We start from the raw sequence: 18018 nt of genomic DNA, 5'->3' as shown, positions 1-18018 counted from the left end.
TTATTTGTGGAGTCGAGCCGCATTCAGAAAGGGAAAAGATTGCATTCGGATGCCAGGTTCAGGCTGGATGGGAAGAACTGGAGCCAAACTTAGCACTGGAAATTGCAGCTTTCTGCTCTCAGAGCACCGCACAGCACCAAGGACTGGCTGTTGTGTTCTGGGCCTGTTTGATTCTTATAGCAGGAAACCTCCCATTTAGCAGTGTTAGCCGTGCCCTCTGCTGATGTGCACGGGACCAGGCCTGACTCACGGGCTCTGTGCACACCACACATTCAAACCGCTGAGGAGCCTGTTCATTTTTCTGCCTTTCACTTTTTTTTTTTTTAAACCCTGATCTGGATGAACCTCTGATAGACGGGTTCTCCCTGCAGATGTGCTGCTCTGCCATGCTTCTTTCCCCCACTCACAGCTCAGGTTTTCCTCACAGAACATCCCAACCTTTCCTAGTCACAATTTTCCTTAGGGATCTGTGAGATTTTCACCCGGACGTGTCGCCTTTTGCCCCAGTGGCTGTGTCATTCCCCTGAGAACTATACTTTTCCACTGGATATATGACTTTTTCTACTGCCTTACACTACTTTTTCCTCAGTGGATTCATTTTTTGGCAACTTTCCCCTCACTAAGCACATCCTTTCCTTGAACGTGCTGATTTTTTCACCTCACTGCGCTAATTTTTCTGTCAGCTCCCCCTGCCCCCTCCACGCACAGTCAGCCTCCGTTTCCCCACCCTCCCCTCGGCCCCGCGCGGCGGCGGGGCGGTGCTGTCCCTTTAAGGCGGCGCGTGCCCGCGCGCCGCGGGGCGAGGGGGCGGGGTTTGTTGGCGGCGGCGCGCGGCGGGCGCTTCACCTGCAGCCCAGAGCGGGCACCGAGAAGCGGCGGCGAGGTGCGAGAGTGTGCGCGGTTGTTGCCGCTGTCCCCGCGCAGCGCGGCCGGAGCACGGCACGGAGCGGCCAAGCGCACCGCCACGGCCCGGCGGGCGGGCGCCGCCGGGGCGATGAGGACCGGCTCGCGGCTGCTGCTGCTGGTGCTGCTCGTCTGGGGCTCGGCGGCGGTAAGTGGGGCGGCACCGGCGGGCGGGTGGGGGCAGCAGCCCGGCGCCCCGCTGTGCTGCCTCCGCTCCCCGACAGCCTCGGCAACTTCGGGTGTGGGAGCGGAGCCGCAGCTTTCTGCGGCTTTTCCCGTTTCTCCTTTTCTTGCGATTACTATTAATTATTATTCGCTTTAAATCCAATGTCTTGGTGGTGCCGTTAAAACTCGTCCCCCGGCCCCCATTCCCCATACGCACCTCCGGGCAAACTTCGGCTTCGCGGCGCGTCCCGGCGGCACCGCCGCCCAGCCGCCCCGTTTCGCCGGCTCCAACTTTTATTCCGTCCGCCCGCAACCATCCCGAGGGGCCGAGCCGTGCTGGGGGCTGACGGGCTGAAAAAGTTGACTGCTTTTTCCTTTATTTCTCTTCCCCCCCGCCCTTCGCCAAAGCGCTACCCGCAGCGCACCGCCAGTGCCCGCGCGTGGCCGCAGCGCTCGGTGCTGCGCGGAGCTCCCGCTGGCTCTGCTGCTCGCTCTCCGCACGCGTGCCGCGGTGCCGCGCGGGGCTGTCCCACGTCTGAGCCGCTGTGCTCGCGTGTAGCACGAGAGCGGCTGTAGTAATGGGGCGATTTCGGATTGGAAGCCTATTATCTTCAGCCATCCCCTTTGAAATGTTTCTTAATTGCAACATCTTGCCAGCGCCGGGCAGAGCTCGCGGTGCCGCGGCTTTCTGGATCTTCCCGTGCGATCGCTGCCATCCGTTTCCCGAGCTGGGGTTCTCGCGGAGTCCGCTGCCTTGCGTTCTGCAACGAACGGACTCTTCCCTCTGTCTGTAATGCGGCACTGCTCGCGGGTGTTGAGGGGAAGCGCAGAGCCAGGTGTGTGCCCAGAGTCGCTCTTTCCCGGGCAAGTGATGCTCCGGTCCTATAGATGTACCGCTGCTGGACCCGGGCTCAGCCGCGCCGCAGCTAGCTCAGGAGCAGCAGAAATAAAATCCCTTGTCACCAACACTTGCTTATGCGTCGATCACCGGGCAGTCGCTGCGTGCAAATAGCCAGTTCACGTGCCTTCAACGAACGGGTGTTGGGACTTTCTGCTCTGGGACGGCGCGTTCCGTCCCAACGGCTGCACTGATTTGCCCCCATAGCAAGGAGCGCTTCTTGCAGGACAATACAAAGTTGGGACGGAGCAGCTGAGCGCTGAGCCGGGTGCTGCTCCTGGGTGCCTGCAGGTTGCATGCGGGCTGCGCTATTAGATGGCACTGTTACATTTCTGTTGGCCATCCCTCCACCTCCCCTATAGCTGGGGCACGGGCTGAGCCTGGTGGCATGGAGGCAGCAGCCGCGAGGCTGGTGCAGGGAAGGGGGGGTACGGGGGGTTGTCGTGGGCTGCAAGCTCGTGGGGCAGCCACAAGCTTTGGGGGTCCATCTCCCATCCTGGGGCTCGCCCTGGTTCTCTACAACAAGACTCAGTGATCTGGATGTTGCAACATTGGGCCTTTGCGTGGCTTCAGGGTGAGCACTGCTCGCTTGATGAATTGCTGCTCTTTGTTTCCTTCCCTTCTTCCAACTGTGCCCAGTATACAGCCTTCCTACAAACAATGCTTTCTGTTGTAGTCAGGCAACTTGTTTCTGGCCCATTTTATTTTTGCAGCTACAGTATGGATCCATGCCAACAGACAGGCACTTTAGCATAGATAGTTTCTACTTGCATGCTGCTTTACTGTCTGGGTTTGCCTGTGCTAAGCACTTCATCATTGCGCGCAGAGCGTTGTACCAAACCTCAAAAGTCATGGTGTGTGTTTTACTTCTTTGGTTTTGCAGGCACTCAATGGGGATCTTACAGTTAGACCCACATGCAAGCCTGGCTTTTCAGAAGAAGACTACACAGTGCTCGTTTCCCAGAATATTGTGGAAGGCCAGAAGCTACTCAAAGGTAAGTGGAATAAAATGCTTTAATAGGTGCTGCAATAACTGTACTTGGGGAGGTGAAAGGAGACTTACAGATGCTGGTTGTGATGGTGAAATTGTCTGCAGAATTATGTTTGTAGGAGGATGAAACACTAAGTGGTTTACGTGAGCGCGGTTTTGAATACAGATGAATCACTCCAAGTTCACGTGCTGTCTGCTTCAGGTGCATCGCTCGCCTGTACTACGCGAGGTCAGCACTTTGCTTTTAAGTCTCCCACTCCCACCCTGTCTGAAGGGACTCTACATTTGATATTTTAGAAAGTATTTTTATGTATGAAATTCAGAGATCCTTAAATTATCTGTGCTTTGAAATGCATGATAAAGCAGACGTTGTTGTTGGAAATGTGGTAAACAAGCCTACAGACATTCTGTTCACAAATGTGGCATTCATTTTCATTACTGCCCCACTGACAACATGAAAACACAGGCAGAAAGAAACTACCAATTAGCTTTATAGTAATTGGAGGATTATAACCACTTTTGTGATTGTAAACTCTGAGACATCTTCGTAATCCAAATAACAATAGATTTTCCTGTGTATTGATCTGTCTCCCTTTCAAGTTAAAAATAATTAAACTTTGTATTTGCATGATGCAGAAAATCATTGTTTTTCTTGAAGATCAAAATCCCATCCCCCTCCCCAGCCCCCTTCTTAAGTTTAATCGCCAGCCACTAGTGGATGCTACAGCAGTTCTGAAAACACAGCATGCTGTAGGAATGGAGAGCACAACAGGTTCCGCTACCCTGCAAGAGGGATTGCAAACCCTTTGCTACTTTCTCCTGAGTGCATTTACTCTCATGCACATTCCTCTGCCAGAAAGCTGGAGTTTCTGTCTTCCTGCACAGCCACCACCTGCTCTGTTACTTTGATTTCTAGGGAGATGGAGAGCTGTATTCTTTCTGGCTTCAGTGGAATCCAGGGCTGAATGTTTTCTCTCCACATGAGTTGGCAATCAGTTTTGTTTCTAAGCCTGACTGTCTTTGTTTTGCTGTTCAGGAATTCTCTTGACTGGCCTGGCATCAGCTGGGAGATGTTGGGGAATTTATTTGTTGTTTGAAAGATAGCCAGCTAGAGGGCTGGACACAGACAAACTCGAGAGTAAAACAGAGCAGTAAATATTGGAGGTGTAGTACCAAGTGTTTTCATGTTTAGTAGCAATTTTTCCAAAACTAGAGGTTGCAAGGTCTTCCAAACCAGTCTGTGAACTGAGTACTTTCACACTTCTTAGCTTTGGAAGTCATCTGATATGCAGTGTCCTCCAAAGACTGGAAGATCACGTTGTTAATACACTTGCTTGGAGGACTATTTTTTTTGTGTGTGTAGTTGATATGTTGCAGTGCGTGTTCGTGTAGGTGGGCGCAGGTCTGTTCAGCAATGAATGAAGGCAGCAGAGTGGCTGTCATTTCATTTTTGGTTGCAAGTGACCGCCTTTAAATGTGGAATTATATTTAGGCTGTCAAGTTGATTTGAATGGAAAAAAAATGTATTTAATGAACATTAATTTCATCCGTAGGGTTCAGTTGTAGTTTTCCATTCATTGTGGTGAAACTGCTGCTCATTTAGGGTCGAACTGCCCCCCAGATGTCATACTGCTGTAAGATTTGTGTCTTGGTACATTGTCCCAGGTGACATGATTTGTGGCAACTTTGTCAACTGAAGGAGAAGGGGGGGGGGGGGGGAGGGGAAATAAGTGCAAATGCTGTGTTTGCTAATAAGTGAGCTATCATCTTTACACCTTCTAATCAGCAGCCAAATACATGCTGCTGTTTATCAGAGGAAACTAATATATTTAATTAAATTGTGGGATAACGGGGGAGGAAATCTGCTGCATAAAATCCCTTTTTTTGTGCTTGTGTTGTTCTTTATATTTTAGCATGTAAAATTGGTAGTTTTCCAGTTTAGATTTAATTTTACTTCCTAACACTTGATATGTCTGAGGCATAAAATGTTTATCTTGTTCTTCCATCTGGGTGAAGTATTGTACAATAGATCAGACCAAAAATGGGTTCAGATTGCTTACATTAACATGTTTGATAGATTGACATATGTACTGTTTCACACCATCTTACCACGCAAAGCTTTGCTGCCAGCTACCACCATCTTATTCATCAGCATTCAGCAATTCATCTTTGGGCCAAGTGGGGCTGTTTGCACTGAAAAATACAAAGCAGGTAGGCATTCACCTGATGGTCATTTCATAGGTTTGGGGAAAAGGGGTTTATATACTTTAAATGGCTCTCAGGGGCTTCCCTGAGCAAATCCCAAATCTGTATGCTGTGTAAGAACCATTCCCTCCCTGGGAAAGAGAGGGGGGACAGTTTGCAGTGCCTGAGGATGGGTTCAACCTTGGCCAAATCATCATTTGGGCAGATGTGATGCAGGTGGTCAGCCTCAGGTGTTGAGAAGTACAGCTGCTGGGTGGTTGGAGGTTACGCTCTGGTCCTAGGACTGGTTTCCCTTTTAAGCTTGCTGCATTGTAGCAGCATGGTGAGTGTATCTAAGTAAGTGCCTAAAGTATTCTAGGTTTGAATTGAGTTAAACAGGTCATGGCTGCTTATAATTGACTTATTCCAATGGAAATAGCTTAGTCCTAATTTGACAACAAGAGCTTTTACAGAGTCATTGTTTTATTATAAGTATGCCATAAGCTATTAAATACTATGTTGTGGTTCATCTTATTTGCCTGAGTCAGCTCTTTAACATCCTCAAAACATACAGATTCTAGCAGGAGCTATTTGTTACACAGTAATTAACTTGTTTATGATAAATGGATGGGAGAAATGTCACGGCATTTTGTTTTATGTATAAATGAAAAGCATTTGCATTCTAAAAATTTCATCTTAATTAGACTTAAAATAGTTTTCCCCAGTAGGGCCACAAATACCACGTACTACACATCGCTGCTGAACGCTGTATCCCAATGATGGGGTATTAGCTGAGTTAATTCATGGAGCCTGCACCTTCCACAGAAATGCCATCCTTGCATCTCCTAAATTAGCTAGTGGAGTAAAATCCATTTATTTTTGTCTTTGTTTTTGTTTGGAAAATAATAAACTGAGTGTGATCACTGATGCATGATAATATTTAGGACGGTTGGTTGTTTTCTTCCTTACCCTTAGGGGAAGAAAAAAAAATAAATCAAAAACATCTCAAAGCTGCTCTATGACAGAAAACAATTACAACTCAGGTGTCTTTTTCCTCTTTGTTTTTTCCTCTTTGTTTTTCATTATTAACCATGAAGTTGAAGTGGTGAGAACATCGCTCCCTAGAGGTGGGGAGCACTGGCATGTTGTGCTGCACTGAGAGAGCTTGGGACTGACTCTGGGATCTGTCTCAGAGCTGAGGCTCAGGTGACCTTGTAGGGAAAGAGCCATGAGGAGCAGGGTGCTGAAGATAGTATGCAGGATGGTTGTACAAGGCAGGCTGATGCTCTGGACACTGACTGTTTTTCTAAGATCTTTGAAGACTCCAAAAGTGACATCTTTAACAGTGAGAAGTTTGAATTTTATTGGTGAGAACATGGCAACTGGCAGTGGGTGTTAATGGCATTGTCTTTTCCAGCCCAGTGCCATCGTGGTTAACCCTGGTCACCTCCCAGAGATGCAGCTAATCCCCATTACTGGTGTGTGTCTCGTAGCCTTCCATAGAGCCAAGAGACAGTGTAAGCAGTGAAGGCGCACAGCCCTTTCTTGTTGTTTTTTTTTTCCTTTGCTTCTCTTCATCTACAGTGATTCATGGTTCTGTTGCCCATCTGAAATAGTGCCTGTACCAATGTAGCAGGATAACTCTGCTTGTGTAGGCAGCAGCGTTTGGGTAGGAGCGTGTGGAAGCACAGTTTGTTTCCGTGCAGCAGTCCGAATAAGCTGCGCCAGCTTGTGCTGCTTTCAGAACGTGTGTGAAAGCAAAGGTAGCCATACTCCAGGCAAACTATGGTTTTTGCTATCACGCTTCTTGTTTACAAACAAGTAAAACATGTAAACTTTACTGAAATAGTTGTCTTTTTTTTTTTTTTCTTTCTTTCTTTTTTTTTTTTTTTCCCAAATGTATTCTACAAGGAACCACCTCACTGCTGGTCTTAAAAGAAGGATGTTCTTTGTGGCTGAAGCCTTTTGTTCTCCCCTCAAAAGCTTCAGAAACTCCTCTGTTCAGCCCTTGCCACCTCTAACAGTTGGACTTAGGAAGGCTGTGAGAGTTTAGAAAACAAGAAGGGATAGAGCAAACACCCTGGTCTTCCTATGGCAGCGTGCAAACAAATATGCAATTGAAATACAAATAATGGGAGGTGGTGGAACCTGAACAAACCTTTGCAAGCTCTGTTTGAAGCTGGTTGCTAGTAATTCACATGGCAATAACTAGGGATATGTCCTGTACCTGCTTTTGTACTGCATTCCTGTGGTTCAGACGATGCAGGAAACTGAATGTGTCCTGTGGATTGTGTTAAGGCAGGGTAGCGGCAGCTCTGCTTGAAAAAAGCCACAAAATACTGCTGCATATGTGATGTTTGACCCTGACAGAAAGACTGATTCTGGTAACGCTTCTAGGAGAAACACTGGTGGTTTTGCTAAGCACCTACAGTAACAGATAACCTAGCAAGTGCCCAGGGATCTACTGGGGGTATTGACGTGGAACGTGCATCTGCAGTAAGGCTAAAGGGGATGCAATCCCCATTATGTGTGTGGTTTCCCACTTCTCTTGTGAGTAGAATCCAAAGAATCCATAGGTTCCTGCCTGGTATTAGTTCCATATTCTGAGCACCCTCTGGGCTGTCTGGGCGTTCTTAGGAAGCAAGAATCATGAGGGATGCTTTGTTCATTCTGGGGTTCTGCCAGGCTTCAGTAGGGTTGCCCAGCATGCTGCAGCAAGGCGTCCATGCTGCAACCTGCTGACAGACCCAGTTGCCTCTGCAAGCTGCTCAGGGCTCGAAAGGAGCCTTTCCTTTCCTGCTTTTATTATTTTCTGGTCTGTGATTCTGCATGAAAAGCAACTACTGAAGATATCATACAGATAATTAGCTTCACAGTTCCATAATAAAATCTGAAAGTAGGGAATCCAGATCTCTACTCGTAACCTTTTTTCATTCCTTGGAGTAAATAGAGGCCGAGAGGCATCAGCTCTCTGCATTAGGTTTGTGCATGCTTGTGTGAAGCTGTTTCTCAGCAAACTCTTCTCACATTCCACAACTTCTTCCAAACTCAGTTCTTGTTGCAGATCAAACTCACCATTTTATTCGTGAGCTGAGCCCCCATAGATTGGGGTAACTGCTGATGCATATTCATTTTCAACTTTGTTCTTCATATCTAACTTCTGGCACAGAAATTTGATGTTGAAGTTGACGTTTTTATCTAATAAAATGCCAGTTAATGAGACCAGAGTAGTCAATAGCACTCTGTAGAGTTAATCCCCTTACACTGTTTAATAACTGTATATATTGCTTTCTAGTTCAGAGCTTTGAACCAAATTCCTCAAACCCAAGTAAAATTACTTCTTTCTGCATTCTGGGAAAGCAACTGATTTTTATCTGAATAAATCTGCTTCTCCAAAAACAGACTCGAGCTTCTCTTCTTCTTTTTTTTTCTTTTTTTCTTTTTTCTTTTTTTTTTTTTTTTTTTTTCTTTAAGGGGAGGAAAATTTTGTTTCTTGGAAAATGAAGATGCTTCAAATTGGGCACTCGGAACAAGTAAACATATAGATATTAAGGAATAAAAAGAAACCATTTCTAATGAATAATTCTTTTTTTCTTAGGGTGTTAGGAAGTAAGCCATGCCTGGATCAGTGTAAATGTGTTGCTTATTGTGAAATACCTGTTGTCTTGAAGTCCAAACCAATAAAGCGAGGTCTGTTAAGGTTAGAAAATGTTAATTTCAGAGTCACTTCTGTGTTTGGAAACTGCTTGCTGCTGACAGAGCTCATGAGCTCTGATCTCACCGAGCAGATGCTGAAAGCATTTTGGAAGTTCTGCTTTTCACATGTGGTAAATGAAAATTATTTATTCCAGCAGTGAAATATTGCTTTATTTTCACTGACCTAATGCCAATTCTCATAGCCTAATTGCATTGATATTCATGTGCAAGCCTCCCTCCTCCTTAATTTTCTCTTGGAAAACTAGCATAATATTTTTCAGAAGATACCTTATTTCATTGCTGACTGAGGATTGTGAAGTGCTTAGTTCTGCAGTAGTTTGGACTATGTGCAGTCCACAGAATGCTGTCGTGATTTAGATTGTACTTAAAAGTCTCATTTAAAGAGTAAGAAGAGATTCGAAGTACAGGAGATATGATTTAATTAGAAATCTTTTTCTTTTTTCTTCCATGTAATAGAATGAATTTGGGTAACGTAGGGAAAGAAGGCTGTTTCTCTTCCATTTAGGGGTAGAAATTTATTTAGAATTAATTCAATTCCTGTGGAAGTGAACAGAACAAAATGCCCTGCTTTGTGCATCTGTGTAAATGTAGTGGTAGGAACAAAGATGAGAAGGCAGTGATTGAAAAGCAATGGTCACTATTTGTGTTTTGGGACTCCAGGTTTGGAACAGTTTGACAAGGAAACTAAGAGCAGCCTTTAACAGGGACTCCAGTCTTGATTTCTCCTACAGCCTGTTCCTGAATGCTCCTGAATACTGCAATGGGAATTCATGCTGGATGGATGGATTCAATCCATACCTATTTTTAGTGTGCATAAGCCTTCTGTGCACTATTTGAAGGATTTGAAGAGCATTTTATTTCATGTTCAATTTTCCTGTTGGTGCTTAAATGACCCCCTCCAAGTTTTTGCTTTTTGAGTCTCTATGATTAGAAATGCCATTGGCCTTTGGTGCCATCAGATGTTACTGCCCAGAAAGCAGTAATATTTTGGTGCTTTGTTTAAAAATATTTTTTTAGCATTTCTGAAAGGAGAGGCTGAGAGATCTGGGGCTGTTTATCCTGCAGAAGTCTCAGGGAGATGTTAGCATTACGTGTAAATGCTTCATCGGATGATGGGGCTGGGCAGCACTCAGACGTGCATGGAGAAAGGGCAAAAGGAAATAGGCACAAACAGAAGTGAAAGAAATTCTATTTATCAGTGTGAAATAGCTTCTTTGGTGGTTGTCAAACATGGAGCTGGCTGCTTGAGGCGGGGGGGGGGGGGGGGTTGTGGAGTCATCTCCGAGCCTGGAGATGCTCAGAGCCCCACGGGCTTCAGCCATGCCTTGCTGCCCTGCAGTGGGATGCTCTTGGCATTCTGTGAGTGGTGATTGTATGAAAAATTAGTGATGAACAGAGATTTTCTGCAAGTGGAGATCAAATAACTTTAAATAAAAACATGGCAACAGTCTGCCAAAAAAAAAAAAAAAAAAAAATCCTTATAGGGAAATGGTATTTCTGTAACTTCTTGGAAGCATAACTTCTAAAGAGACTATAATTGAAACACCAGGGACCACTATTCTGCTGTTTGCTTCCATTAATGTCCAGACTTAACTCAGGCACGGTTTGTCTCCCGGCATAAGGAAATGTTACACTTAAATTCAAAAAGCTCTTGATTTCCTCTTTATTTTTAGTATAATAAATGTGGAACATATGGAGTTTCTGTTTTCCCAAAATATTTGTCATTAGTACTGGCTGCCTCACTTCTTTCAGCAGAATCTTCCCCAAGTGAGTTTTCCTGCAACATTAAAAAAAAAAAAAAAAAAAAAAAAATAGTTGAGTAGAACAAGATTTCTTTTTGCCACAGGCTTTGTGATTCTTCTTGCTTACATTCATTGTTGCTAATTTATTTATTAATTTTGAATTGTAATTGCACAGAGGGAGAGAGGAGCAGCAAATGTTCTGGCATATGGGCTGCCCTGTCATTGCAGGAGATTTGCAGTCGCTCTTGCTGCCCTGTGCCTTATGACCCCAGGCTCCAGACTCTCCACCAGCCTGTTTAGATTCCTGCTTTCTGCTCCCTTCCAATAGAAAATTTTAATTATTTTTGCTTTGTCCGCTTGCCAGCATTCTGTAATAGAGAGCCAGTGGCAGTAATTCAGTAGTCTGCTAGTTATGCTGCTGCTCAGAGGGTCACATATACTACAGCCTATTAACATTAGCATGGTAATAGCAGCCGGTATGTGGAACGCGCAGTGGGAATGTTGGAAGCTCCTCCAAGGACCCTTAAGATATGTATGGGCCACCCATGATGCAGAAAAAAATGCCCTTTCTGCTTTGAAATGAGCCAATCTGTGTGTTTCATGGATACCCGGCAGCACTGCAGTCATTAAGGCTATTACTATGCCTATTATAAATCACAGTTTTGTAGCAGTTTGTAGATTAGTCACAAAAAGTGCTTGCAGTCTAAAATCTTGTTAGACTGACTTTGTCTAGTAGCAATTCCAATCCTTATTAAACAAAATTGTCTTTAAAATAATTATGAATACAGCAATTATCCAAAGATAAATAGTCAAGATTACAAAAATTGTTCCATAGAAAACTATGTATCCCTCAGTCAGTCTGGGGAATGATAGAAGGCATGTTGGTGAAACAAACGTGTTTTACTCATTGTGAGTCAGGAGAAGCCACGTGATACTTGGATGCTTGGTTTCTGAAGATAAAACATAAACAAGTGAGCTTGATAAGATGTCAGAAAATAAAGAAATGTTGCACTTGAATAACTTCAAATAGGAGCTAATCTAAAGCATAAAATTTAATAACCTGTTTCTTCCTGGTATGGTCAAGGTAGTCATTAACAGGTGACTCCCTATAAATCAGCCCTGCCCTGCAGTTCTTTCTGGCAGGAGGGCTTTTTTTGGGAAGTCTCACTGATTTCAGAGATCTGTCTGTGGTGTTACTGAACCTCTCGTGCTCATCACTATCAGTTTGATGGAGCTTTGTGGACAAAGCAGAACGGGGCTGGAGGAAAGCAAGCTGCTTTTGCAGGCCAAGCAATGTCTGGGTTCCCTCTTTTTCTTTATTTTTCAAGCTGAAGGTCTCTTGCAATTAAAACCTGTTGCTATTTGTCTTATTCATCAGAGAACAGTTGCTGCTTTTTGTTGGTTTTCTTTCTAACGCCTTTAAAATGTTTTCTTAGCTTGTGTTGGCTCAGCCACTCGTGCCTCTCATGCACTGTGCCCTCCTCTGAGCCCACGGCTTTGTGCTCAGCACAGTGCCCTGGGGCAGTGTGGCTGTGCCAAGGCTGGCTGTGTTGACCAGGCTGGAGGGTTTTTCACCTGGGCAATACTCCAGTTGATTTAGCCTATATGAGGATTGTTGGTTTTTTTTTTTTTTAATTTTTTTTTTTTTGACAGTGACACTGTTGACTCATTTAGCTTGTGATCCGTATAACCTCCCACATCGATTTTTGAAGAACTCCTGCCTACCCAGTTATTTTCTATGTGTACTGTTGATTAATCCTACTGAATTGGGTTACCTTGCTCTTCTTCCCTTGAATTCTTTATTTTTTCTTCTTTTCATTGACTCTGATCTGTGACTTAGGATTGTTCTGAATCTTGCTCTTGACCTTCAACAGTGCTGCAGTTGTGCCCTGTTTCCATGCCATTCACAGATGTAAAAAAACATATGCTGCATTCCTTTGTCTGCACTGTTGATAAGAGCATTGAACAAAACTAGTTCAGAACAGACTGTTGGAGAGCTCATGTGATAGATCCTTCTGCTTTGGCCATGAACCATCAAACTTATGCTCTGGATATAGTCATTGAAATATTTAAGATGACAGTAGTGCTTTCTAATCAGTCTTTTATGTCTTGAAGTTGTTTGTCTGGGATCTGTAGGAACACAGCTAAATCTAAACAATATTATTCATAAAGCTTGTTAGAAGACGCAACCCATGCTTTAATATTTTACTATTAGTGATATTGTTGAAGTTCTCCTGCCATAACTCTGATTTTTATTTTCATTTTAAAGTGATTTCATGTTGTTGTATGCTGGGGGAAGAAGCTTCCTCTTCTGGTGATATCTGGTTCTAGAGCATCTCTCTTCATGGGTGGAAAGAGAGTAGAGCCAGTGGATCTCCGGATGAAAAATCACATAGGGAGCATTGCCCCCCAGTAAAAGATCTTCTTTGAGGAATCATTTCAGGTCCTGTATGCTTATCATGCAAGAGACTGATTATTGCTGGCTGGTTGCTTAACTTCCTTGAAAACATAAGGTTTACAAAATTACACAACTATTTTGCTCATCTCCAGACGCTTGCTTTCTCTTTTTATTTATTCTTTCTTTTTTATGAAGACTTTCATCAGTTGATTTAATGCCCTTTAGGTTTTTTTTTTTTTTTTTTTTTTTTTTTTTTCATTGGGGTGAAGAAAGATGTGTACAGTTGTTTGGAAAAAGGAGAAAGCACAGGTCATGGTAAGAATTCATGTAATGAATTCTTCAAGGATGATAACCCAAGGATTTCTTAATACTGTGTTCAAATGCTCATCAGAAGAAATTTAGTGACCTAGAGATCACTGTAGATGCTTGTTCAAATAACTGGGTAGTGGATTGATGATCTCTGTGCAAAGTTTACTAAAAGATTTTTGTTTTGTTTGTCTAGAGTCTGAAACATTGAAAATGTAATTGAAAGTTGAAGGATTGGTTGCTATAGCTGATGATAAGCAAGATGTTCTCATTGTACACCAGTCTGATTTCTCCTGACTGCAAATCCCAACAGAAGGACTGTATGGAGCAGTCAGAAATGTTGGGTCTGTATTAGACATAAAGTAGAGGTTTAATAGGTTTAATGGTGAGCAGATATGTGAATTCCCTTTGCCCGAGTCTGTGCAGGGATTTCTGTGAGTGGTAAATTAACTGCGATGTTTTATCAAAGCTCAATGCAGACAATGCATTTAACTGAAATGATTTTTCTTCATATTTTCAATAAAGCAAAGTTTTATTTTCTTTTTCTACTGTGAACTGTGGTATAATGTTGGCTGTATCCCATTAAATAGCAGCAGAATTGAGCAGCAGTAGCACAGCTGGTTTTACCTTCATAATATAAGTTTCATTGCCTTGGGAGACATGATGACAAAGCAAAGTTCTGTTAATGCAGCAGGATCAACCTTTGACAATGCATCTGTAAGGAGGAGAATTTAACATCTCTGAACTGGCATTGCTTCTTAAAATTAAAGCAAGTAAGTGGAGAGGGGGCTGGCATGGAGAGATGTGGAATGCTGACTGCTGAGAGGTCTCCTCACAGCAGCTGCTGGGCTGTGGTTCCTGGTGTGCCTGGACAACTCAAAGTGATGAATGTTGATGAGATATGAAGAGAAGACGAGATTTCTGCACTGAGGTCCTTTGTAAATGTAGTTTCTGACTAAGATATATATACCCACACCTCCAAGAGGAATGCATAGGTGATGCCTACTCCAAGAACCTACTGTTCTAGGGAGAGCTGTCATAAAAATAAATAAAACCAAGCTCAAGGTTATCTACCCAAATCAGAAATATGCGTTCCAAGAAAGTTATTATCTGATGAATGTCATTTAAGTACCTCCCCAGCTAATAAATAGCTCAGGAGGTATAAAATTTAATGCTTCTAAAGTTGCAGGAGCCTTTGCAGAACACTTTTAAATAGGACTCGTTGGAAGCAGGAGGCTTAATACTCACCTGCTGGGAGCTGAATGCTGAAAAAGATCTGGTGGAATGGGGCTGCTTTTCTTGAATGTAGGCTTGTTTTGTTTTAAGCTCTTTTTGAGTTATGTGGCTTTTGAAACAATTTTTTGTTATTGTTATTGTGTAACACATTGCTGAATTTGCACTAGTAAGCAACATTCTGGTGTTGTGTTTTTTTTTTTTTTTTTTTTTTTAAAGTCTGATCTGAAGCATTTCTTAAGGCTTAGCTGGCTTTGGAGTGGGTCATTGTGCCACAGAAATAGCCTGAAGAGCAACTGCACGTCATTTTTCACACGGCTATGCCTAAAGGATCTGTTTGCTTTCAGTCTTAAACATACATCTGTTGCCTATTGCAGGAGCTCATGTACCAGAATGATTCTCACTTCTGTTCTTTTCTCATCATGGTCACCTGTGGTTCTGCCGAGAAAAGAAATGATATATGTGCAGGCTTGTAAGGCACAGTCAGTCTTGTGCAGAGAGCTTTTTTATTTCATTATTGAGCTTTACTTGACAGGTGAGCAAATAAGCAACAGAAGCTGCTTTGAGATCACTGAGACCTAATGTAGTAGTTATGAGTTTATTTAGAAGTCACAGCAGTCCAAACTCTGCCCCAGTTGGCTTGCTTCCTGACAAGCAATACCCCCTGCTTCTTTGCAGTCATGTGCTTTTTCCTAATTCCCCTGGCAGTCACTTTTTTGGCACTTTAAGTTAGGAGGAAAAAGTAAAATGAAGTAATACAAGTCATTTATTTTGGCCCTGAGTTGTGACTCATAAATAGCAATAGCATCTGTGCTGATAGATTTTTATGATATATAATCAGGTTGAATGGACAAAGCTTTCATTCTACTGCTGTTTTATTTTTTTTGCCTTTGTTACTTTTAGGTAGCTCTGAAGGGAGGAAGTCTGTGGTTATGTATACGTGTGTGTGTGTGTGTATATATTACTCATGGATTGCTCAATTTATGTAAGTCTTGTGAATTTTAATTTAGCCTTTTTAAACTAAGAAAAGGTTTATTTCCTTTTCTTGAGCTTTACGAAACTTTTTCCCTTCCAAATTGTGGTCTGTTGAAGTGTCACAATACTGCCACGTCTACGCTGCTCTTTTAATTAAAAGACAAAAAAAAAAGAAGAGAAACTTTCAGTGGATGTAAATCCTTATAATCCTGAAATGATGTAAATCAGCGCAACTCCAAGTCTTTGGAACTATTCTGACTTACATCTACCGAAAATCTGGCACATAATATTCCTGCTGGTCTTTTCTTTTACCCAATAGATGCTCTACACAGAGTTGGCACTATGAACAAAGCTTTCTCTTACTAAATGATAGAGGGTGGCACGGCTTCCAGCACTGCTGATTCAGCACAGCAGAGGCCATTTTCCTCGTTTCTTTGTGAGCTAGATTAAATTACTCTGCAGGCTGGACTGCAGCCACAGGCCATGGTTTTACAGTCTTATAACATGGTATCCCAGTCCATGGCAACTGAGAGATCTGGCTGCACGCAAAGCTCTTCTGCTTCACTGCAAAGGATTTTTAGACTCATCTGTCTCTTTACAAGGCTAATGCCAGCAGTATTGATAAATGTTTTGATTTTCTAGTTGATACATAATAAAATAAGGTTCTGTTAATTGAATAATGGGATACCATGGGGATCAGGTTGGTATAAAAACTCCACTGTATTTGTTTGTCATGGCAACGTTTCTTTAGTTTTGCCTTACAGAATTGCAGGATAATAAATACTGTAAATTCCTTAATGAATATAACACAACTCTAGTACCCATGAGGGTATCCTGCTTAAGCTTGGGGAGTTGTGCCATGAGGGTTTTTTGATGATTTATCAAAATGTTAAGACCTGGAAATCCATTTCCCTTTGTGCCTCTGCCTAGGGATGTTTCTTGCCTGATTTGTGTGGTGCTGGAATTGAATCCAGGGAGTGAGGCAGTGGGATGCACTTTTTGGTCACTGTACCTTGTTTGTATCTGAGGAGCTGGGACATGAGATGTCTGTGACTACAGCATGTGGGTAAACAAGTAGTTTTCTGCTCACTGACCAGTGCTGGATTCCTTTATTTGAAAAGCATAGCTGGCTCTGTTGTGCTATCCAGCTGGGCTTCATGATCACATATTGCAGCAGAAATGGTCTGGCTTTGGTGGAGTGGGGTTGTTGCTCTGGTTTACCCTCTCTTCTCTAATGCTGATAATCAGCCCAAGAAGCTTTCTCTGTTGGTGAATAGAGGAAGTAACAGTGAGGGGAGAAAGGTCAACTGATTCATAGTAAAAGCCATCATGCTTCCAACATGAAGAGTATTTTAAGTGGATGCACAAGTGAAGTTGAGACCAGGCTTAAAGAATTTTCAAAATAAATTTAGAAGTTTCCCTCTCTCCCAAGTTTGAGTATCTAATCACTTTGTTTTCTGATTGTGAGAGGCAGTCCATACATATGGTTATCTAATTGTGTTTCAGCATTGTCCACATAGTTTAGGCAAACCAAAGTCCCCCTCCTGGTTATAACTTAAAGATGGATGTATTTTTACAATTAAAAATTATTATCCAGCCAGAATGTTTTTCACTACAATAATTCCCTGAGTGTGGCACAGACGTAAGGTTCTTATTGCTGGTTTCAATTCCAGAGCAAAAACTGACAGATAAGGAAAGTTGTTTCAGAGCAGTTTGCCCTGTTTTCTAAGACCTAGCTCCAGTCTCTCATTATCAGAAGCGTGGCTGAGCAAAGGGTTTATCTATTGATTTCTGAATGTATTGTGCTGTTATTCTAAAACTTCTTTCCTCAGTGGAATTTCTATTCAGCAGTCTCTAGTCAAGCTCAGGAAAGTTATTTGATTTTGAAAGTTTGAACGAATAATAATAGAAGAAGTATTGATGCCATTGGATTTTTCTGAGCGTAGTCTTCTGGTAAAATATAAAGGCTTCCTCCACCTGTACATATCCTTGACAGTTCAGTACATTATCTAGGAGCAAAGCAGAATATGGAAATCACTGATGTTTTACTATCTGAGAATTTGTAATGACTGAACTTTGTCAGATGAAAGTTACAAGTTGTGGTGATGTAACAAAACAGAAGAAATTCTGAGTTAGTGCAGCTTTGTCTTCTTGCAACTGTGTGCTTTGTTTCTCAACAATTAGACCTTTCCTGCTAATTTTTTAACTATTAAAATCTAATACTAGAAATCCATTAGTGTTATTTCCTAATATGAGATACGTAGTAAGAGAATTACAATATGTATGTGCTGCCTCTCTTATTTCTGACATTATTTACGTATCCAAGGAAATGAATGCTTTAAAAGAGCAATAGCAGGAGAGTAGATTATTTGATGGACATTTTATTTCACTAAACATCTCTTTTTTAAAAACTGACTACAGGAGGAAGCAGTTTTTTGCCTTTGAGTGGTCTGATATTTCTTAACCCTTTGTACATTGAGCAAGTGATTATGAAAAAAGGAGGAAA

At 42.7% G+C, this 18018-nt stretch overlaps 1 protein-coding gene across 2 annotated transcripts in view; it reads left to right on the top strand.

The window, feature by feature from the left end:
- The first annotated feature begins 865 nt into the window (after positions 1 to 865).
- The window catches only part of CDH4 (cadherin 4), a 413145-nt gene continuing 395992 nt past the window's right edge, over positions 866 to 18018 (top strand). The window contains exons 1-2 of one of the 2 annotated variants that reach the window (XM_048962903.1): positions 866 to 1051; positions 2850 to 2961. In XM_048962903.1, coding sequence (XP_048818860.1) covers positions 995 to 1051; positions 2850 to 2961 — 169 coding nt within the window. In that variant the 5' untranslated portion in view covers positions 866 to 994. The remainder of the gene's footprint in view (positions 1052 to 2849; positions 2962 to 18018) is intronic. The other variant, XM_048962902.1, reaches the window with a different exon arrangement.

The sequence above is a fragment of the Lagopus muta genome, chromosome 16 (genome assembly GCF_023343835.1).
Source record: "Lagopus muta isolate bLagMut1 chromosome 16, bLagMut1 primary, whole genome shotgun sequence".
NCBI classification, from domain to species: Eukaryota; Metazoa; Chordata; class Aves; order Galliformes; family Phasianidae; genus Lagopus; species Lagopus muta.
The sequence above is the reverse complement of the archived record's forward strand: the minus strand, read 5'-3'. Positions and strand labels throughout refer to the sequence as shown.